Raw genomic sequence first — 23400 nt, forward strand, 5'->3', positions numbered from 1 at the left:
AGACATAACTTAGGAGGATAGAGGGAGTGATGTCAGACTGTAAGTATTGCTGAAGTAGAAAATTTAGACTTTTACATCATTTTAATGGGCTTCCCAGGTGGTGCTGGGGGTAAAAAACCCACCTGCCAATGCAGGAGATGTCTGAGACAGGGGTTTGATCCCTGAGTTAGGAAGATCCTTTGAAGGAAAGCATGGCAACCCATTCCAGTATTCTTGCCTGGAGAATCCTGTGGACAGAGGAGCCTGGAGGGTTATAGTCCATAGGGTCGCAAAGAGTCAGACACGACTGAAGCGACTTAGCACACATCATTCTAATGGAAATTTATTGAGACTAGATACATGTGTATGTGTAAATGAACTACTTTACTGTACACGCAAAAACACCACAGCATAATCAGCTATCTCCCAATGTAAACTAAAAAGTTAAAAAACACACACACACACACAACATGTTAGAGTCTAATGAAGATGCTTAGAGCCTAATGAAGGCAAGGGCAAGGCAGAGAACATAACTGTAACTATTACAGGTTCAAGCATGGCTAGCGTAGCCATCTACAACCCTTCAGGGTCCTTTATGTAAAATAAACACGCCATGACTGAGCAGCTGAACAACAACAACAAAATATAGAAGAACTACTTTCTGTAGCGTGGGCCTCCCAAAGTTCTCTTTAGGTTTGGACTGAGGCTTCTCCATCCATTAATGATGCTGTCTTAGAGCCAGGGTCTCCTAACTCATTTCTACTCGGCCACTATATTCCTCGCCTGTGCCCAGTTTTCCGGTTGTTGAGAGATGATACATAGACAGTCCCCAGAGCCCTGCTCTGGGACAGCTGGTATGGGCTTAGTCAGCCTCTGGGCAATGTGCATCTTGGTCCTCTTAATTCTGTTTCAACTCCTTCACTATAAGTCATTCATTGAAAGAGACCTAGGCCTCCTTCCATCACCCCATTACTAAGAAGATAGCTCTTCCTCCCCAGCTCTGGTGAAACATTACAACAACCTGGCTATTATCAAAACCCCTCACAACCTCCAAGGAAACTGCTGTCGGCCTTAGGTCCATTTGGATAGACTGTCCGTCTGTTGTTCTTCCCGGGGCTTGTTGAAGAACTGCACACACTGAACATTCACTTGCATTTCTATTGGTCAAGAGCTTTCATTTTTTTTCCTGTTTTGAGTATTGTGATCTCTCTATTGGCTCTCTCACAGTTGGCCCAGGCCACTGTCTCATTTTTTTCCCCCAAGAAGAGAAGCAGAGTTTATTATGCACAGCATTCTTCAGCTTTATCCAACAGTCTTTGCTAAGGCTCAGCAGTAGCTTCTTGGGCAGGTGGATCCTCCTTAATATTAGCATCGGCCCCGATGGTAGTGGCTACAGAACTGGTTCCTTCTCTGTCTCTCTAATTTCCCAGATTTTGAGTTGGTCTGGTCATTGTTGTCAGCACGTTGGACCATCATTTTCCTTACTGACCCTCACAGAGGGACCAGAACTCCTTAGCAGAGTGTGGACTTTTCTCAGTAATTACATTATTATAGTACATATTTCTCTATACTTCAAAACATTATAAGGCCATAAGATACACAACTCTCACCCAGACTGAAAAGGTAGTTGTTCAGTCACAGGTATACAAGATGGAATGAGGTGCTATCTGAGATTCAGAGTAGATAAAAGCCATGATTCCAGGAATTGGGAGTTCTACGTAAAACATTATTTATAAAATTAAGAAAAGAGACCAAATCTGAAACATGAGTTGTTAATCTCACACATGATTCCTGAGCCAGGAATCAGTTAGATAGGCTTGACTCTTAAGTGTGTTTTGAAATGAAAAGAAACAGTTAAAATCTGCTCCTGTCAATGAGAGCAGAGCTGGCATGGTAGGAGGCTATTTTACTTGGAGGGAATTCTGAAGCCCCCTGCTAATATTAATAGTAATATTTTCTTGCCTTCTGAGAAGGTTTAGAGAGACAAGAAAAGGTCAGTCAAAACTTGAAAAGGAAAGCATATAAAAACAGATAGTTATATGGCATTTACTCTTTAATTAAAAATCTGTAGCACTTTTGTTGCCTGAGGCTGTCTTTGAAATGTTAACATCACACTGGACTTCATCAGATCTGTCAGGTTCTTGGAGTTCTACTCTGGAAAAATAGAGAAAAGAATTCGGTGAGATTTCACAGTATTATTTTTCTAGAGCCACTTTCTAGAGCCACAGTATTCTTTTTCACAGAGCTACTTTCTTTTTCTAGCCTTCAGCAATGGAATATAACATAGGAATGAGCAATGGCATTGCAATAGCAATGAGGAGAAATAAACTATTGAAGAGATGTGCCATCCATGCTTCCTATTTATTCTGTCTGATTTTTGTCTGGGCCTGCCACTGCCAGATGCTGATTCCCTGGTGCCTTTCCTCTGTAGGCTCTTCCAGACCTTTTCTGAGCTGGCTTTGACAAGGGAGCACAGCTCCATCCAGGATTCTGAGACTCACAGTATCTGGTATATCCCGGTGAGTGCCGGGCACACTGGAAGCAATGTACTCTGGGGTCATGACTGTCTTTTTTTGACTTAGGGTTGCTTTAACCTCATGACTGTGTGACTAGTGCCTCAATATTCTTGAGAGCCCAGTTTCTCATGGTGTGTGGAGGTACAATCTGACTGCCTCATTGTGTGAAAAGATGGATTGGCAGGAATCTTTGTGTATTCCTCCATGCATCCATCCATTCTTTCAAGAAATATCTATTTTAATAACCAAGATATGGAAACAACCTAAGTGTTCACTGATGATGGGTAAAGAAATTGTCACTTATACACACACACACACACACACACACACAGTAGACTATTACTCAGCCACAAAAAAGGAATGAAATCTTGTTATTTGTGACAAACATGGGTGGACCTTGAGGGTATCATGCTAAGTGAAATAAATCAGACAGAGAAAGACAAATACTGTATTATTTCACTTATATGTTGGAATTTAAAAGTAAAAAAAATAAATAATTAAAAAATCAAGCTCTCAGATACACAGAACAGACTGATGGCTGCTAGAGGTGGGGTTGGGGTAGGGAGGTGGGAGAAATGGTTTATTTAAACTAAAACAAAATAACTTTTTCTTTTGTTTAAATAAATTACATTAAAAAACTGAAAACTTGAACCCCTTAAAAAAGAAAAAAAATCACCTCACCAAATTCTGCATTCCATAGCCCTCATATGTGAACAAAAGATAATGTAAAGGAAAGGATATACACATTTCTCCCCATGCCATATTTAGGGTTACTTAAGTGCTGTTCTTATTTGGATTTGATTAGGTAAAGTATCTACAAAGAAAGCTAAATAAGTGAAAAATAAATACAAATCAAACAAAAAATTGTTCCTCAGCTGAAAGCAAACGTAAGAGAGACTAAAACTCTGATGAACAATGTTTTTTTTTCCACAAAACTCCTTTCAACATTTTATATACTCGTCAAACCATTAGATTGTAAATTCTATAAATAAATCCCATCATCTTTCAATGAATATTCACCATGAAAATTACAACTACTGAAAACTGTTAGTATTATTAAAAAGCTACTTTCTATAGATTCAAGCGTATTTGCTGTTTCAATTTCGCAGTTTAAAAAAATTATTGAGTACCTACTATACTATATGCCAGACACTTTGCTAGGTTCTGGCAGCACAGTGATGACCTTCACTGATACATTCCCTGCCCTCTGTAGAATTTAATTTGGTTAAGTTTATAGAGTTTAGTCTTATACCAATATATAAGTGTAACCTGGTGCTATAAAGAAAAAGCACAGGAATCCATAAGATACTATAAGAGGAAGACATAATCTAGTTTGGGAAGGGTTTTTAAGAAAGTGCAGCTTAAGTCAAGATCTGAAGAATAAGGTATAGAAGTGGCAAAGAACATTCCAAGCAGAGGGCACAGCAGATGCAAAGACATTGAGGCTAAAGGGTACCTATTATCACTTCTCACTTATGTATTTATTCATTCCACAAATGTAGGACACCCACTGGTCCAGGCATTGTGCTAGGTACTGGGGTTGCCATGGTGAATAAGATGCATTCTATGCTCATCACATCAGACCCTTTTGGTAATTTTTTCCCTTGAGGACAACTGAGCTTGCCACGACCCCTGGGCACTGTGCACAGGGCACACTGCCATCCATTTATAGCCAGGATGTTTTTCTCCAAGTCCAAACTAGTCTCACTTTCCTTTTCCTCTCCATATATGCTGAGGTCCCAGCATGCCTCATACCAAGCCTAGTTAAATTATAGACTCTGGGGATTGTACCTCTTTCAATAATGTTGTAGAGTCAGAACTCACCTTTTCTCAGTCTGTTCACTCTCTTTCCCCTCCACTTTGATGATTTCTTAAAGAGACAAAAACAACTTCAGAAAATGTATTTCCCATAGATACTAAAAGAGGGAAAATTTGAAGAGGCTCCTAAGTCCTAGGACCCAGAGAAAATTGTTGTTGCCATATATGTGGAATAGAGGGTTCCTTGATGAAATTTCACGGGGACTGAGAAGGAGCTTCTTTCATCCCAAAAGTAAATGCCTTCTTTTGCTCATTGTGCCTTAAGTTCTAACATTGGGGATAGGTTTTACTTATAGCTCTATTCTTTACTAAAATAAAAATGCTACTGAGAGGTGTACCACATATAGTTTTAGCAAACATTTAATGATGGGGAAAAAAGTTTCCAGTCCTTTTCTGAAAGTAAGGTTTGGAAGGAGGCGGAAAAGGAAATATTGAATATGTTGACACCCTGCTGGGTTATCCAACTGGTGCTACTAAATAATACACAATATTGTATGGACAGGATCAAGTGGGAAATCTCCAGTGAGCTAGACCTTCCAAAGCCTGAGTTACTACTGGCATGGACTTACTACTGATGCAACTTAGGGAGAAAATTTCTCTGGGTTGACAGTTGTGATGGTGCTATTATCCCACTGAGAGCCTCACAGCAGGGGTTGTTAACCCAGGGTCCATGGAGGAATTTAGAGACCACAGCAGTCGTTTCAACAATCCTGATGGTTCTGAACACTTCCTGTCTTTAGCGGTTCTGTTTATGTGTATGTAACTGAAAATAATCAGCTTTATTGAGATAAAATACACAGTAAAATCCAATTATTTTCCATACAGATTTTGCTGAGTCTAGCAAATGTATGCAGTCATGTAACTACCATTATAACCAAGATATAGAACATTTATATAAGCACAAAGAGTGCCTTCTGGCCCTTTTCAATCAATTTCTTTCTCCCACCCATCCCCTCTAACCACTGATCTGCTTAATGCCACAACAGTTTTGCTTTATTCTAGGATTTCATGTAAGTACGATCATATAATGTGTAGTCTTTTCGTGCCAAGTATCTTTCACATAGCATAATATTTTTGAAATTTATTCATGCTGTTTCATGTTACCAGTAGCCCATTCCTTTTTATAGCTCAGAGATATTTCCTTGTATGTATATGCCACCATTTGTTTATCTATTCACCAACTGTAAAAATTCAGCATGTCAGGTTTTCAGTATTATGAAGAAAGCTGCTATGGACACTTGTGTGTGTGTGTGTGTCTCTGTGTAGACATATGTCTTTGTTTCTCATAGATAACTACCTAGGATTGCTGGGTTGTATAGAAGAACACGAGAATTTCATTTGCTTCATATCCTCTTCCAACATTTGATATTTACCAGTCTTTCAAATTTTAGCCATGTTAGTGGGTGGATGGTGGTAGCTCATTATTGTTTGAATTTGTGTTTCCCCAATGACTAATGACATGACTGTGTGACTGTTGCTTATTGGCCACTTGTGTATCTTTTTATGTTAAGTATTTTTTTAAATCTTTTGCTTTGTGACTTTTGTTATATGAATTATCTTCTTATTGAATAGCATCACATAATTATATATTCTGCCTATAAGTTCTTTATTATATGTATATTTTGCAATCATTTTGTCATAGTCTGTGATTTGACTTTTCATTTTCTTAGTAAAGTCAAAGGGCAAAATTTTTAATTTTGATGAAGTTCAGTTTACAAATCTTATCTTTTTATAGTACAATTTGTGCTTACTGTGTCCTAAGATTTGCCTAACCTAAGCTCACAAAATTCTTCTATGTTTTCTTTCAAAATTCTTTTAATTGTATCTCTTATTTTAGGTTTATAACCCACTTCGAGATATTTTTTGGGTGTCCAGGTCCACAGTTTACCATTTGGATACCTAACTGACCCAATACAATTGTTGAAAAATCTATCCTTTCAGCATGGAATTAACTTGGCACTTTTGTCAAAATCAGTTGACAAAATCATGTGAGTTTATTTTTTGACCTTCTATTTTGTTCCATTGGTTGATTTGCCTGTCCTTTCATCAATGTCACACCATTTTGACTCCTGTAGGTGTAAAATAAATCTTGAAATTAGGTAGTATAAGTCTTCCATCTTTGTTCTTATGTTTCATAATTATTTTGGCAATTGTAGATCCTTTGCATTTCCATATAACTTTTAGAATAAGCTTTTTAATTTCTACTAAAGAGTCTGCCAGGATTTTGATATTGCATTGAAATCAAATATCAATTTGAGAAGATTTTATCTTAATAGCTAGTCTTCTAAACCATGAGCATTGCATAATTCTCCATTTATTTAGATCTACTTTGATTTCTGTCAGCAGTAATGTTTTTTCGTTTTCACTATATATATATAGGTATCTTGTACTTGTTTTTTTTTTTAAATTTATTCCAAAGCCTTTAATATTATTTGATACTACCTTAATTAGTATTAAAAATTTCAATGTACAATTGTTAATTCTCCATTTATTTAGATCTACTTTGATTTCTGTCAGCAGTAATGTTTTTTAGTTTTCACTATATATATATAGGTATCTTGTACTTGTTTTTTTTTAAAAATTTATTCCAAAGCCTTTAATATTATTTGATACTACCTTAATTAGTATTAAAAATTTCAATGTACAATTGTTTGTTGTTAGTATATAGAAAAATGATTGATTTTGTGTGTTGACCTTGTATCCTGTGACTTAGCTACACTCAATCAGTTCTAATAGCTTTTAGTGGATTCCTTAGGATTTTCTATAAACATACTCATCTTACCTGCCAAAACAAGGCAGTTTTACCTCTTTCTTTGCAATATGTATGCCTTTTATTTCTTTTTCTAGAGTTGTAGCACTGGCTAGGACTTCAGCACAACGTTGAACAAAAGCAGGGAGAGTGACACACTTGCCTTGTTCCTAATCTTAGGTGGAAGCAGTCTTTTATCATTAAATATAATGCTAACAAAAGATTTGGTAGATGTCCTTTAAATTCAATTCAAGAGTATTCCTACTTTTATGGGAGTTTATCTTTCTTTTTAAAAATTATGAATGTGTATTAATTTTCCCAAATGCTTTTTCTGTATCTATTGACACATATTTGGTAGGTATCTCCATGATTTCTCTTTTTAGTTTTTCAATATGTTGAATTTCATTGCTTGCTATTTGGATGTTGAACTTACTTTATATTATTAGAATAAATCCCACTTAATCATGTTGTCTAATATTTTCATACATCGCTAAATTTCATTTGCTAATTTTGTTGAGCATTTTGGCATCTATGTTCACAAGGGCCATATGTGGTTTTCTTGTCTTGTAATGTCTTTTTCTAGTTTTGTTTGGTATTAGGGCTCCCCCTGCCTTCAGAGCAGCCTAGAAACTGACTCCATCCAGTAAGTTGTGGACAATCACAGGGCTCACCTCATCTTTTCCCTTCTCTTAGGGACTACAGTTTTCTGTAGCCTGTTGTCCAAAGTCTGAAAACAATTGTCACATATATTTTGTCTGATTCTAGTTGTTTACTGCAGGAGGGCAATTTCTATAACAGTTAATCCTTCATGGGAGGAAAGAGAAGTCTATATCTTCTATATAATTTTAAAAGAGCTTTAATTGTTAGAAAAACCTCTTATTTCCTTCTACCTTCTTATAACCTTTGTCATTAAGATGTCCTTTAGAGCCTCAGTTAAGTATGATCTTGCACCCTATGGCAGTTTTCCGATATTTAAAGGGAGCACTTGTGTACTCCTTAAGGCTTTTTGTCCTGGCTGAGCATTCTCAGTTATTTCTTATTTGACTGATCTTCCAGATACTTTATAAATCTAGTTAGGTTCTATTTTTGTCAAAGTTTCTCTTAAAAATAACAGTGCTTATAGGTGAATATAGTACTTCAGGATATCTGTACACTAACACAAATAATTATATTATCCTTTCATACTCATGACAAAATCACCACCATTTTTTAAAATGTAAGCAGCAGTAAGAAGATGGATTCTAAACTTTTGGATTTGACTTCAAATTTAGCATTTTGAAGGATAGATATAAAGAGGTCTCCTGGTTTCATTTTTTAAACCCTGTGAAAGTTTCTGTTTAAACGGTTAAAATGATTTATTTTGGAAACTACATTTGTCCTTTAAGAAATCATTCTTGAAAGAGCTGAGACTGTCCCAGATTTGGTGGAGGGGGGCAAGTTATAAAAACTGGAGGATGCTAAGCACTATTATAATACAAATTTTAGTCACACAAGACACAAATGAGGAAGTAAAACTTTAGGAGGAGCTATTTTAGTCTTTCTCCCCAATAGGTAAGCTGACAGGGTAACTTCTGATTGGGTAAAGACAGTAATTGAAGGTTGCAATTTCTCATGCCTTCACTGCCCTATTTGACAAAACCAAAATAGAGAAGAGGGATAAGAAACCAGCTAAAACAACCATGGCCTTTCCCTTTTATTCATTTAACAACCTAAAAAGGGTAAATATGTATGGCCAAGGAAGAGAAAAACTGGAAATACCAAACACTGGGAAGGACTTTTGACACCAAGTTAGTTAGTTGGAGAGTTGTGTATCCTGAGAAAAGGAATATTGGATTAGGAGGAAGCTGCATTGTTGGAGAAATTTCTACTCATCAGTAAGCTTGTTTCTCTGTGGATAGGTCATGACTGTTTCCATAGTTATTGGCAGAATTTTGTCCCTTGTGGACTGAGATTCCCGTTTCCTTGCTTGCTTTCATGGCCAGCTGAGGACTGTTTCCAGTTTCTAGAGGCCATCCACATTTCTTGGCTCAGGGTCCCTTCCTCTGTCTTCAAGAGCAGCAATGGTGGGTTCAGCTTATCTCAAGCTTTGGCTCTCTCCTTCTATTTTATCTTTCTAATCCAGATGGGAAAGCTTCTCTGATTCACATGATTAGATTGGGTCTACCTGGATAATCCAGGATAATCCCATCATTTTATACTAATCATATATGAAAAACCTCTTTTTCCATGTAGGATAACTTATTATATATTCTGGGGTATATGAGATGGATATCTTGTTGGTGGCATTATTCTGCCTATCATATAGCCAATACCAAGGGTATCCACAAGCAAGTGCAGACATTGCTAAAGTTATAGAACCCGCTTTTACAGACATCTCGTATCCATGTGGCCCGGTTCCCTAGTACCTCTCCCTTCTCCAGTGATATCAAGGCTATTCTCTTTGATTAAATTGGTGGCACAGGTGACTATCTGACCAAATGATGTTTCCTACCAGTATTTTCTGTCATATTCTTGAGAGGCTTGTGTATGTACTATGCTCTCCCTTGTGGTTTTCTGCCTTTTAACACTCATATCTCAATGTGACCATCTAAAACGCAACAGATAGCTTCTTGAACGTCCTTCCAACACTCTCATGTGTACAGACATGTCCTCTTTAACTTCCTTATCTAGTCTCCTGAATTTTTTCTGACTGCTTATTAGGGGAAGAAACATTTTTACTTGCCTTTCCTCCATCCCTTTGCTTTGTTTCATTTGTAAGCTCATTGCTTGTGGGTTCTCAGTCACTAAATCATGACCAACTCTTTGTGATCTCATGGACTGTAGCTGGCCAGGCTCCTCTGTGGGATTGTTCTCGGACATTTCCTCTGGCAGGGAATCTTCCTGATCCAGGGATCGAACTCGAATCTCCTGCGTCTTCTGCACTGGCAGGTAGATTTTTACCACTGAGCTGTTTGGGAAGCCTGCATAAGCTAATCATTCCATTGGAAAAGCAAATTTAGGAAACATCTTATTTCCAAGCAGGGGGTGCATCTGCACATTTACCTAAATCTAAATGGCAATGAGATTGAGAGAGCAATAGAAGTTAGAAACTCTCACTTTAAAAAGTCAAAGCCTGGACAAACATGATACATCTGTAACCTGACTCTGTGCTGGGAATTTTACACTTTTATATCACAGAAGTCTCTCAGTACACCCTGTACTTTGGCAGTTTGAATGGTTCTGCCACATGCTTTGTGTCAATGTATTGAAATTGGATTATCACTTCCAAATTTACTGTTTTTGAAATACAACAGGATGAAATGAATGAGTACTAATGTCATCTATTTATTTTCTTAAAATCTGTACCTGAAATCTTAAGATGCTGACCAGAAGCATTACTTATCTTGTGCTTTTTACCATAAATAAGTGAGGAGGTTTTACCTTAATTATTAGCACCAACCAAACTTTTACTGGAGGCAATTAGTGAGATAAAGTCCAACTTTATCTTACAACATCATCCAAACCAGCCTTAATCACAAACAGGCATGGGATTCTTATAAAGACAGGGACCACTTTGCTCACATTAAACAAAGGACATTTTTACAACAGAAGTCAATGAGGAGGCTACTCAATGCAGTGCTGTTTGCAATAGAAAACCTATAGGAGCAACCCAAATGTCCAACAGAAAGGACTTAGTTAAATCAATTAAGGTGTATCCACATAATGGAGTATGTTGGAACCATTTTAAATGATGCTACAGAATAATACTTAGTGGCACTAAAAATTATCTTCCGACATTTAGTATAAAACAGTTTGAAAACAGTATATTACATTATCTAAACTGTGAAAAGCAGTCCTCATAGTACTATCCCATTTGTGGAAAAATAACAGATTAATATATAGAAAAATCTGGAAGATATACACTAAAACATTGTCTGCATAATCATTTTTTTTCTTACTAGTGGAACTTTAGGCAATTTTTATGTTCAGTGTATGTGGTAATGGATATGTTATACTTGGTAATCATTAAGAATTAATATTATAGTTTAAAGTCAGTGGGGCATAATTCATCTAACTTACTTCTTAGGAAACCAAGACTTTTAATAGATGAGAAGGAAAATCTTATGGCCACCTAATCCTCCCCTTCTCCCACCAAACATCCTTGCTTGAACACCATCAGGTCCATAATCATGAATGTTTAGGAGAGTTTTCACCCTTTTACTTTGTTGAATTCTCACAGTGACCTCATGAAGTAGGTAAACCAAGAAACAATTAGCTTTGTCTGGAAATGAGGAGTACATTTGTAAACTTTGGTTAGAAACGTTGCCTTTCCTGGAAACCCAGAGCCACCTTATTGGCTCTTACTCCCATCTATATGGGCTCCAGACCCTGGGAGAACCTTTTCCTCCAAAAATTTGCTGACTCTTTGCCGGCCTGGGCTCAGCCAGGGAGCTCCAGAAGGCAGCTGATCAGGAAACAGCTGCAGAGTGGCAATCTGCAGAGAGGACAAGCACTGACTCACCACATTCATTAGAGGGGCCAGGCTGCTGCTTCTTCCTTTTCTTTAGTGTTAGAAACACCATCCCACACACAATGACCACTGTTACAAGTACAGCCGCAATCCAGAGGATGTGGTCTGGGACAGGGGGGCTTGGCACAGGTGACTTTGCATCTAGAAATGAACCCAAGTTTGCAATCAGCCAGGAAGGTTGATTATAAAAGTTTTATAATTACTGCTCTTCTCTTTCTTGACATGCCAGCATCTCCTCAGGGCTCTACTGCCAGAGGAGCCTGAAACTCACATGATTTTGGCCATAGAGAATCTCAGTCTCAGGGCCTCAGCAGCTGACTGAGAACCAAGCCAGAAACTCTAATCCATTGCCTGGACCAGCTGTCTTGCCTTCCCTTCCCAGAGGCTTGGATGACAATGACCCTGATCTAGAAGAGGGTCAACTTGGCCCTTGGTTGTGGAATCTGGGCAATGTATGTGCACTGAGGCTCTGAAGGTACAGTCAGCTGGGCAGCATCCTGCTTCCTCAACCCCCTCCATGGTCCTGAATTTTCCCTTAGAATAAGTCCTCTGTCCAATATCATCTGAGTATCAGGCTCCAGACACTTCTCACCCAGACAAACACAACAGCCGCCTCACAGGCCTCCAGTCTCCACATTTATTTGTTTGTCCCCCTGATGTCACAGTGGACTTTCTCAACACAGCTTTCAATATGTCCCACCTACGGTAAACCTTTGATATTTCTTAATCCCCTGAGGAATCAGGGTCAGAGTCAGCTCCTGAGAAATCAGGACTTACTTCCTTGTTCATGGATGCCTAAATTTCCAAGAAGTTAGTAAAATAGGCTTTGGGAGGGAGAAATAGAGCTGAGTGGCCCATTTTATAGACATTTATGAGAACAGCTCTGGTAGTTAATCTCAAATAACAGGAGACTAGGACCAGTTGACCTCCCATTAGCTTAGGGGCAGTTTGTGGACCCACACCGAATTCCTGGGACCTTAAGAAAAGGAGTTGTTGGCACTGCAGGTCACATTAAATACTTTTTGAGTCTGTCCCAGTTTAACCTCACTTGAGCCTGTCTGGCATCCCAGTAAAGGAGGGTAATACTTGTTGTCATGGAGGTTGCCACCTTTGGATACCCCAAGAGTGTTCCTTGATGTGGGGCTTAACCTATCTCTGATCTAGCCAGAGAATAGGGACCCAGAGAGGCAAGCCCCATCTTCCTGAGGCAGCTGGAGCTGAAACATTTCTGAATATGGTGGCAGTGAGGAATATTTTGGTAGCAGTTGAGAAGCAGCAGAAAGGTGAGCCATGATGAGGCTGTAGTGGTAGAAGGGCCCTGTACCTGTGGGAGTCATGGCAGAGATCTGCAGGGTGTTTCATCTGTGGTGATGGCGGCAGCTTCAAGAAGTTTCTAAGTCTCAGGACAGTGTGGGAGAGGCTTCTATCAGCCCAAGAGAGGCTATAGTAGAAGCAACCAGGACAGGTAGAGCGACCATGCCATTTACTTAACTGTTAAGAGTCAGAGGTAATCAGAAGGAAATCAGCATCAGGAGAGAGGACTGGCCTACTGGTACAGCTAAGCTGACTGGTGGGGGTGGGCCCCAGGGGCTGTCCATAGGAATGCATGCAAGGGGACTTCCCTGGGGGTACAGTGGTTAAGAATCCACCTTCCAATACAAGAAACATGGGTTTGATTCCTGGTCCAGGAAGATTCCATATGCCTCGGAGCAATTAAGCCCATGTGCCATAACTACTGAGTTCCCACTCTAGGGGCCACATGCCACAACTGAAGCCCATGTGCCTAGAGCCCCTGCACTGCAAGGAAGAGTAGCCCCTGCATGCATCAACAAAGACCAAGTGCAACCCAAAATTTAAAAAACAACAACAACAACAATATATATATATATACAAAAAAAAGAATGCATCTGGAGGCCAAGTTATATTTAAACGAGACACCAGGAGAGGGAGCCATCAAAGCCAGAGGATGAAGCAAGGAACTGGAGGGATGCTTAGGAGGGGGCAAACCAAGGGGCCAGAGCTGGAGGAGGGGGGCCAAGGCAAGCAGAAGGCTGATGGGTGGGGGGAAGGGTTGGGATTGGAATAAGCAGTGTTGAAGGCAATGTGGGTGCAGACCAGCTTTATTTCAGAAGAATTTTTCAGTTACCACTCCTCAGAAGTGGAGCCTCAAATAGGGACATATTCCAGGGCAAAGCCAGGAATTTAAGATCACAGGCTCCTATTAGTGGGCACTGCTTAATTTCACCCCTTTCCTCCAGTGGGACTGGTACCACACTACACCATCAACATGCCACAAGCATTTCTGCTTCTGAGAGTTTCCTTGGCACATGTGTACGGATGGCCACCACTACTTGTGCCCACGGCAGGTACTACTAATTGGTTGTGGCCCTCTAACCACCCAAGTCTGGATGCTGTTTCAGAATTTTCAGAAGCCACCACAAGTACCTGTCATCTCTTTACCACACTTATTCAGCCCAGTTATTTCTGTTATGGTAATATAAGATCCCATTTCCTTTAGGAACTTGCCTATCTCTGAATGCCTGTAAATCTTATTGTCAGTCACCCTTGTTTTTAAATTTAGTTGTATATTTCCATAGGATATAATTTAGATTCCAATTCAGTCTTTTTAAATCCAGTTTACCATGTGTGTACATCATGGGGTTCTGGTTCTATAAGAAGGTTCCTGAGAGCAGAGAGTATGTCTTATACCTTTCGGTTTTCTCCTCTGCCACCAACAATGTCTAGAATGGTCCTGTATTCATAACATGTATGTATGCACGTGTGTGTGTTTTAATGAATGAGAGAATTCTAGCCTGGAGAAATGCTGCATTTTCTGACCTAAACTTCAAAATCTTCTATCAAAAGGCAGCCCAAAACACCAAGTCAGCATCAGAGATAAAAATATGCGTCCTTAAATGCACCATAGGTTCATAGCCTCCTGTAACTTGTAACAGTCAGATGAAACAGGAGCTGTCTGTCTAGGTCCTTCCTTACATTATCCTAAAATGGCCCAGTTGGAGGCTTCCTGGCAAGCAGGGGACATTGGATGATCTGCCTTACCCATCTGTGTATTATACCTGATAAAAAGAAGAGTCTGGGGAAGCAGGCTTACCTATATTGCAAGGTAGGGATAAAATTATCTTCCCTGGCTCAAGTTGCAGGACACAGATGATGCTCACATTTGTTTCAGGAGGGATGGGAAAAGACACGCTGATAGAAACATTGTATAGTTCTGTGATATTATTTTGAGATTTCTTCATGACAGCATCATAGGTGATAGTTGAATTTTTAGTTGTTAGATTCACATACATCCCCTGAGGTTCTGGGTAACCTTGCATAGATGAGCAGGTCAAATTGATGATGTTAGACTTTTCTGTTTGGTTAGCAATTAGACTTATTTCTGGTTGACTGAAGTTAGCTGAAAGCAGAATAGGGGTACAAAAAAAGAAAGAAAGAAATCAGTTTAAATTTGATGTATTTGGAACGGAATAGCAGATAACTAGGTACCCTGGGAACTCATTGGGAGTACACTTGGCAGCCTTAGGGTGTGTAAATTGTGGGCCTTGACCCATGGTGAGAGCCACATAATGATTGCACATTTATTTTCAGGAATGGAGTTTGGGGCCACCATGCTTCCTGCTTACCCCAATCAAGGAGGTGCTCTCTGAGCCACAGGAGGGCTGGCCCCTTCTGCCAGCCAAATCCCTCACTCTCCTTTTCTAATCACTAGGTATTGTGCAGGTTCTACATACTAACTAATAGTTGAGTATATTGTTTCTATAATTTCAGTGATTTGTGTGCTATCTTTACAAGTTTTGCTCTATCAACCCACTACTTAAGCATTCTGCTTGTATTTGATGTGGCAATAGAAGGTATATTGCCAAGGTGTTACCTACTTTAAACCTCATTAACAATAGTTATTCTGGATCAAGTAATTCTGCACCTGGGTATCTATCCAGATAGAGATTTACATGAATGTTTATAGCAGTTCTATTCATAATAGCCCCAAACTGAAAATAGCCCAATGTCTTCCATGGGTTGAATGGATAAACAAAAATGTTACTATTCATAGTAACAAGGAACAGACTTTTGATACATGTGACAACTTGGATGACTCTCCAAGGCATTATGTTAAATAAAAGAAGCTGGTCTTAAAAGATTATATACTGTATGACTTCATTTATTTGATAGTCACAAAAGATAAGTCTGTAGGAGGCAAAACAAGGGTTATGGGTATACAGAGGGTATGATTAGAAGGGCATAGCATGGGGAAATTTTTTTTTAGGGTGCTGAAAATGATTTGTATCCTATTTATATTGCTGGTTACTGACCTCTGGTGGCTCAGATAATAAAGAATCTGCCTGCAATGCAGGAGACCCAGATTAGATCCCTGGGTCAGGAAGATCCCCCAGAGAAGGAAATGGCAACCCACTCCAGTATACTTGTCCAGAGAATCCCATGGACAGAAGAGTCTGGTGAGCTACAGTCCAAGGGGTCACAAAGAGTCGACCACAACTGAATGACTAACACTTTTACTTTCTTTGTATTGCTGGTTACATACATCTGTACCTAAGTTCAGATTAATAGAACTATACACCGAGATAAAAATGATTAATTTTATTGTATTTTAATTTTAAAAAATCTGTAGTGTCATTTAGGTTTTTTCAAGGCCTGGAAAAATAGAGGAGCTGGTTTGTCAGCTTTTGGATTGTGTGCCTTGGGTTATTTCCCTCCTGTCTTCTGGGCTCATGATTGGGCAATAAGCAAGTTGTAAGCAACTTGCAGGAGACTAAAGGGAAATCCCCAATTATCCAGCTGTTACCCTTGCAAAGAGCTCCAGGCAAAGATTTAGTGGGTGAGAAATCTTAGACTAAAAGAAAAAATGAGTGTAAAAGAGATTAGAGACCTATATGGTTCATATAAACTTAATAATGTCTAAATTACCCATGGTTTTCACTTAGCTGCATTACCTTGGCTTAGTTAGCTCTAGCTGGTCCCCAGAGCAGATTCTTACAGATCCTTCAGAAGTAAGCCATAAATAGTACAAAGGATTTTTAGTTCCCTACTCCCAAGCCCTGCATTCCCCTCAGGTGGGCTTCCCAGACTTGGCTGTCCTCTGCCTCTCTCTAGAGGTACCCCCTTCCCCACCTATTGCAGTCTTATCTGAGAAGGCCTGGGATCTGAACACACCATTGACTACATACCCAACACTATCAGGTCAGAACTCATCTGGTGGATGGAAATCAGTCCTTGGGACCTTTTATGATGGATGAAACATTGATATGAGCCTGTGTCTTTGATTTGAACGTTGTGGAGTCGCAAGGTCCAACTGTCCTGGTCAAAGCTTGTGCGGCCTATATACTTGGGATGAACATTATTTGGCTTCTCTTGGCCTTTGAATAGCTCGTAGAGAACCAACTTATTCTGATCCTGCCAAAATATCACCAGTTCATCCAGGCTGAGGTTTTGAGTGTTTGGAAAGTGGCATGGCAATTCTCCAGTCTCGTTGAAGAAGGCATGACTTTTCAAGGAAGCAGCACCTGAAAAAGGAATGGTGGAAACTGGGGAAGGAGAAACAAGAGGGAAAAATAAAAACCTCAGAAACTCCATTTCTCTTTATACAATACCTAGTTGCTATCTTCTTAGTAATGATCTTGAAGAAGAAGAAATTAAACTCTGAAACAGTGCATACACATTGGTATGTGGAGAAAGGAAGGGGTTTTTGTTCTCATTCTACTGCTAACTGGTTGGCTTTGTGCAAACTGCAACTCCTGTGCGGCTTGGTTTTCTTGTCTGTTTAATGAATGGGTGGACTAAACGTTCTAACATTTCTTCCAGTACTGTGGTTCTGTGAATTTAAATGCCAGAACAGGAAAAGCCAGCAGAGTTATATAACTCTTTCACCCACTGGTTACCTTCCTATAATCTGAATATTAATTCTTTCCACTGTAGCTGTTATAGGCTCCAGTACTGCTTTACCATGACTGAAAGTTTCCCCCTCCCTTCCCTATTCCCTAATTCCTTGACCTGCTATGGAGAAAAGATTTCTGACCATGGTAACAAATGTGATATCCTTCCTTTCATTATGTCTTGTAGCTGGGAACCACAGTGAATAACATCTTTAAAATTCAAATAGTTCCCTTTATAGAGCTTCCCTCATGACTACTTCTCCCACAGCCAGCTCTTTCAAGGATATAAAACAGTTTGGAAATGACACAAATGGTCAACCAAGGCCTCTATTCTGTAACCTATCTAAGCTCTTTCAGAGATCAGAAAGAGAACTGGGCAAATATGATGGTTGTTTTGGGATTGTGGTGGTCAAAGACCATTTTAGTACATGAATGAAATGCTGGAAATGAATCACAAGTGGGAAGGTGAGGATGTACTTTTGGAGTATTGGGGAATCCCCAGGTGCCACAAACTTGCTCTCCTCAGCATGCATACATTTGCTTTTGGAAACTTTTTCAAACCCTAGAGAATGTTCTGGGAGAGTTCAGAGAAAGGCTTTCATTCCTGAGGGCATATTGGGGTTTATATTTGGGCCACATAACTCCTTAAATGTGATGAATTATAGGGTTTTGTAGGATTCATTCTGGATCACAGAATTACTTGAAACTTGCCAAGAAATTAAGTTGTGGTGAGTGAGAAGTACAGGGTTAGGTGGTGAAATGCTGTTTCTTAGTTAACATGAAGTTAGATGCCACTTTGGGAAGGGAATTAGGATGGATTCTAATTAAGCTTCATCATTCCAGACTTCAGTAAAGGGATGTTGACATTAAGGAGGAAAGGAGAGGTAGGTTGGTGAGGGAGATGAGAGATGTTGCTTGAGGTGTTCTTGGGTGGTGGTAGGAGAAATTAAATTGATATGATCAATGGGTTTCTCTTCTTAAGAGAAATGGGTTTTTCTTTCTAAAAGAGAAATATTAGTGATATGCACTTGGCAAAACTGAAGTGTGTACAGAGTAGTCCAGTGAGAATGGATAAACAAGGAGGGGATTGGGGTGGACTTGAACTCTATGGGAAGGGACTCCAGGCATCACTGAGAGTCAGCACAAGTTTGAATCACTGCTTGTTGCATTATACTTGCTAGAACACTGTGAAGCCCTTGAAAGTATAAAGTACAGTCTCTGTATAGCATGTATTTCCATAGTGGAGAGAGGTGGGAAAATCTACCTGGATACTTGGAACAGTGAAAGGGGGACTTAAAGAAGACTTTCTGTGTTCAGTAACCACCTTACCAGGCACTCCTGGGATAATGCTGTTCCTTTGCTAAACTCTGAATGATAATCTAAGGGTGCCACCTGCTGTAAAAGCTTCTAGCAACTATCTCTGGGGAAACTCATGCTGGTTTTATCACAAATTTGCCATATGATATAGAGCAGATGACCTAGTAGAGAAACCAAATACATAGTTGAAAATTCTGTCAGTTAACTGACACGGTATATTATTACTCAGCAGTCAATTGTGACTCTAGCCTGGAAATTACTTTGCCTTTGGCTTCTTCTGTCTTCCTGATTTAGGTTTGCATCTCTACACAGTCTCACAGTACCTCTTCTCCTGTCTTCCTGCTTTCTCCACTGACAGAAGGATCCATGACCCAGGCTCCCTCTCTCAAAGATAAGAAGGAATTTTTCTTCCACTCATCCAACCGCTCCCCTCTCATCTAACAACCGAAAGTGTGATCTGTGTTCTAAAAGCATCAGCATCACTCAGGGGCTGTCAGAAATGCAGTATCTCTAGCCCTACTCCAGACCTTCTGAGTCAGAATCCGCATTTTTAATAGACCTATCTCTGTCTCCAGTGGAAAAAGAGTGATGATGAAATAGGAAATATGTTTCCACCCATCCCTCCCCAAACCTTCTCTCTTCACCCTGGACTGGAAATCACTCTGAAGTTCCTTTTGAGTGGAACTGAAAGTATTCCACAACTTAGACTCCATAGTTCCCCACCAACCACTGGCTTCCATGACTTAACTCAGAGATATGCATGCTAATCACTTCTCTGACGATATAGGGAAGATTTAGCTCAAAGTCTGCTCTCTCTAAGTGGCTTCAGGCTTCCCCTGTTATGACCCTAAACTTAAGGCCACCCAGCTACTGTATTCACTGGGTTCCCCTGGAGATTAAACATTGAGATTCTTTCTCTTCCCTGGCACTTGAGTCATAGAAATGGTCTGGGTCTAGTTATAACAGGCTTCCCAGATGGTGCTAGTGGTAAAGAACCCACCTGCCAGTGCTGGAGACATAAAGGATCCCTGGAGCAGGAAGATCCTCTGGAAGAGGAAATGGCAACCCACTCCAGTTTCCTTGCCTGAAAAATCCCCTAGACAGAGGATCCTGGCGGGCTATGGTCCATAGAGTCACAAAGAGTCAGACATGACTCAAGTGACTTAGCACTTAGCACATAAATATGTTAGGAGATGGTCACTCAAGAATCCATTTAGACACCTCCAATTGTCTTTATCAGGAAGACATTGCTGATAAAGTCCACTTTATCAGCTGAGGACTTTATCACCAAGTTACTGTTTGGCTTTCACACAGAAACTATAGTCACCTAAACTTGTGAGGTCTCTGACCCCACCCAGGACTTCAGTTTTCCCCAGCTACTACCCAAATGCATATCTTATGTATTCTAGGTCATCTACTTCTCATATTACTATGCTTATCTGTACTCATGAATTTCCCTTCTTTTACTAAACTTCCTCCAAAGCTCTACCAGTGTCATTCCATTTTAATAAACACTTTTATGTCTTCAACCTCTTCATCAAATGTTTCCCATAAGGTTGTGCTTTTGCCCCCAGCCACTGCTTGTTTTATGACACTTTACAGGGACCTTTAGTAACACTCTTCCCTCTTTGAGGTGTTCTTCTCTTTCACTGCTGTTAGCTACTAATCATTTGTCACTACTTCCTTACTCACTGAAGATTCTTGGCATTAGATGCAAGGTGTTCCTTTTTAATCAATTGTTCCTATCAAATATCAAAGGTGGCTTTGGCATGGATAAGTTTACCAGCAACCATGCCTCAATGTTCTTTGATCTTTGCCACTTGAAAGATCTTCATCCACAGGCTATTTCAGCAACTCCTTTCCCATGACATAATCCTAAATCTTATTGCTAAGAACATCTCTGTCCCTAGAATCTTAAACCTCAATGTACCAATCTCTGTCTGCAAGATATCATCTTCCAAGATTTGCTCTTGATTACCTTCATCTGTTTCTGAACTTCCTTATGACTTCAGCTCTATCCAGTCTATACCTTATAATGTAGTGCTTTCCAAAAGCAGTCTCTTAATAGGTAGGTGGTATGACTAAGATACTTAATTTTCATCTTACTTAATTTTAGCTAATTTAAATTTAAATAGCCACATGTGGCTAGTGGCTATCATGTTGGATAGTACAGCAATAGTATATTTTTTCAATTATTCCTTTGTAAGAAACTTCCGTAAACTTGCCCTTCTGTGCAGATTTCATTCCAAGAACAATCTACTTTTGATCTATATATCTGTTCTCATGACAATGTTTGAACGCTCCTGGAGAAAATTATTCAACTGATTAGACTGGTGACATTACAAATCACTTGTCTCTAGTTCACTTAAACTTGGCCTCTGGGCTGCTCACTCTACTTGGTAAACCCTCTCCCTTCCTCCCAGCAGTTACTTCAGCAGTACCCTCTGCTACTGCTTGTAGTTTCTCTTTCTCGAGTGAACTTTCTTAAAGACTAAGCAGTGACTGCTGTCTCCACCCTTGCCTCTGTCTCCACCTCGCTAATGAAACTTCCCTGGCAAGTGTTGTCAGTGGCTTCCCCCCATTGTTAAATGCTGAACACTTTTTAGACCTTATCTTATCTGACCACACTGTTGAACACCACACTGTTGGCTGTCTCTCCTTCTTGAAACTCCATTCTTTCCCAAATTCTGACATCCTGGTCAATTTCCTCTCATCACCCCTTAAGTAGTGACTAGGGCAGGGATGGGTCTCCAGGAGTTTTCATGGCTGAGATGATATTTCTGTTAAGACTTGCTTTGCTTTGATTTCATGCTCACTGTGGATCCCACTATAGATATAAATACATACACAGTTATGTACATATATTATAGGTATATAATATCTGTATATTTTATCAAATATATAACTATACTATATATTATATGAAATATGGTCTATTAAAATATATGAAGTATCATATAAGATAAAATGTAAAACATATCACTACATGTCAAAAAACTCAGCTCCAGGCAAGTCCAAGCCCTCAGATTGTACCACCCACTGCCCCTTATAGCTGTTGTTATCCATCTTGTCTTAGGCACGCCCTTATTCACTGAAGATCTGAGCACCTAGCTTCCCCATCACTGCCTTTGTCTAGGCAATTTCAGCCCCTTGCATACAATGCCCAACCTCTCCCTTTCTTGTCCTCTTTTCCTCCAGTATCTTGTCCTTTCTTCCTCAACCATCTCCTCCCTGGACCAGAATTCAGATCTTATTGTTATCACCTCACTTCCTAAAAACTCTCAATAGCAAGCATCTCACCTTGTGACCACCACCTCTTACCTTTTCATTTTATTCTTTCTCCTACCACCACTCCATAAATTCTCCCACCTCATTGGGATATGTTATGAATTGGAATATTTCTCACTGTATCTGCAGATAGTACCCTAGGTCAAACATCCACTACCTTTTGATTGGATAATTGCAATTGCCTCCTCACTTATCTCCCTACTTCTACCCTTGTTCCCAAATCTAATTCCTTAAGCCCAATTGACCCTTAAAAATGCATCTCAGATAGTATAACACTCCTGTTCAAAAATCTCTGATGGCTTCTCATCATTCTGAAAATTATATCCAAATCCCTTCCCATCAGAAGGAGAACTATACCCCAATCCTTCCTGTGACCTATGAATTCTTATGTAAGCTGATCCCTGGTAACTTTCAGACGTCTTCCCTTCACTTACTCTGCCCCAGCTATACTGGCTTCCTTGTCATTCCTCCAAAAGGTCAGGTACAGTCTATCTCAAGGCCTCACCACTTCAGTCTTTTTGCACAGCCAAGAAGACATTGCAGTCTTGGAAGGGAGTTGCAGTCAAGGATTTGCCCACTTCACCAGCCAGTCACGCTCTTTCACATATTTGTATTGTAGCCCAGACACCTTTGTTTTACAGTTTCTTTATTTGGGGCCTTGGGCAGAGGTCTTCTTAAGATGCTTCTGATGAGGCTGCCTTATGTTTGGAGACATTTTCGCCTTGCAGGCTTACTTTTCTCCAGCAGACTCAGTATTTCCATTCTGAGCCCTTCTCCCTCATCCTTCCTTTCCACCTCTCCCCAGGGTCCATAAAACTGCTGGAGCTTTTTGATCTGAGCTCCCTCAACAGTCTGAAGACCCCCATGTCTGTGCTGACCCACTTAATCCTTGACTGCTCTACTGCACAGAGAGAGAAAGAAATGAAAATGTGGAAAAACAGGTTAAGAGTCCAGAGGAGTTAGTCTGAGAAGTACTAGTAGTTCCTAAAAGAAGAGAATGGGAGGAATGGTAGAGAAACAATATTTAAAGATTGTGATTATTCAAAACTGAGAAAGACACAAGTCCTTAGATCAGAAATCCATTCTCAATACCATGACAGTAAGTGAAGATAAATGACAATAAATCTGCACCTAGATACATTGTGGTGAAGCTGCTAAACAAAAAACATCAAATACTTCTTCAAATTTATGAAGAAGTGAATCTTTCATTCTTAAAAAAAAATGAAGAAAGAACACCTATAAAACAATGACATTATTTGTTCTAGTTCTCTGAAAAATACCGTTGGTAGCTTGATAGGGAGTGCATTGAATCTA

At 39.7% G+C, this 23400-nt stretch overlaps 1 protein-coding gene across 10 annotated transcripts in view; it reads right to left on the reverse strand.

Moving 5' to 3' along the window:
- Nucleotides 1-306: 306 nt before the first annotated feature.
- The window catches only part of CD86 (CD86 molecule), a 66173-nt gene continuing 43079 nt past the window's right edge, over nucleotides 307-23400 (reverse strand). For 3 of the 10 annotated variants that reach the window (XM_061167033.1, XM_061167032.1, XM_061167031.1), the window contains exons 3-7: nucleotides 16777-17112; nucleotides 14685-14990; nucleotides 11564-11713; nucleotides 4320-4365; nucleotides 307-2133 (exon numbers count right to left, since the gene is read on the reverse strand). In XM_061167033.1, the coding sequence (XP_061023016.1) occupies nucleotides 2037-2133; nucleotides 4320-4365; nucleotides 11564-11713; nucleotides 14685-14990; nucleotides 16777-17112 (935 nt within the window). In that variant the 3' untranslated portion in view covers nucleotides 307-2036. Of the gene's footprint in view, nucleotides 2134-4319; nucleotides 4366-11563; nucleotides 11714-14684; nucleotides 14991-16776; nucleotides 17134-23400 lie in introns of all 10 variants that reach the window. The other 7 variants (XM_061167030.1, XM_061167029.1, XM_061167028.1 and 4 more) reach the window with 5 other exon arrangements.

The sequence above is a fragment of the Dama dama genome, chromosome 19 (assembly GCF_033118175.1).
Source record: "Dama dama isolate Ldn47 chromosome 19, ASM3311817v1, whole genome shotgun sequence".
NCBI lineage: Eukaryota > Metazoa > Chordata > Mammalia > Artiodactyla > Cervidae > Dama > Dama dama.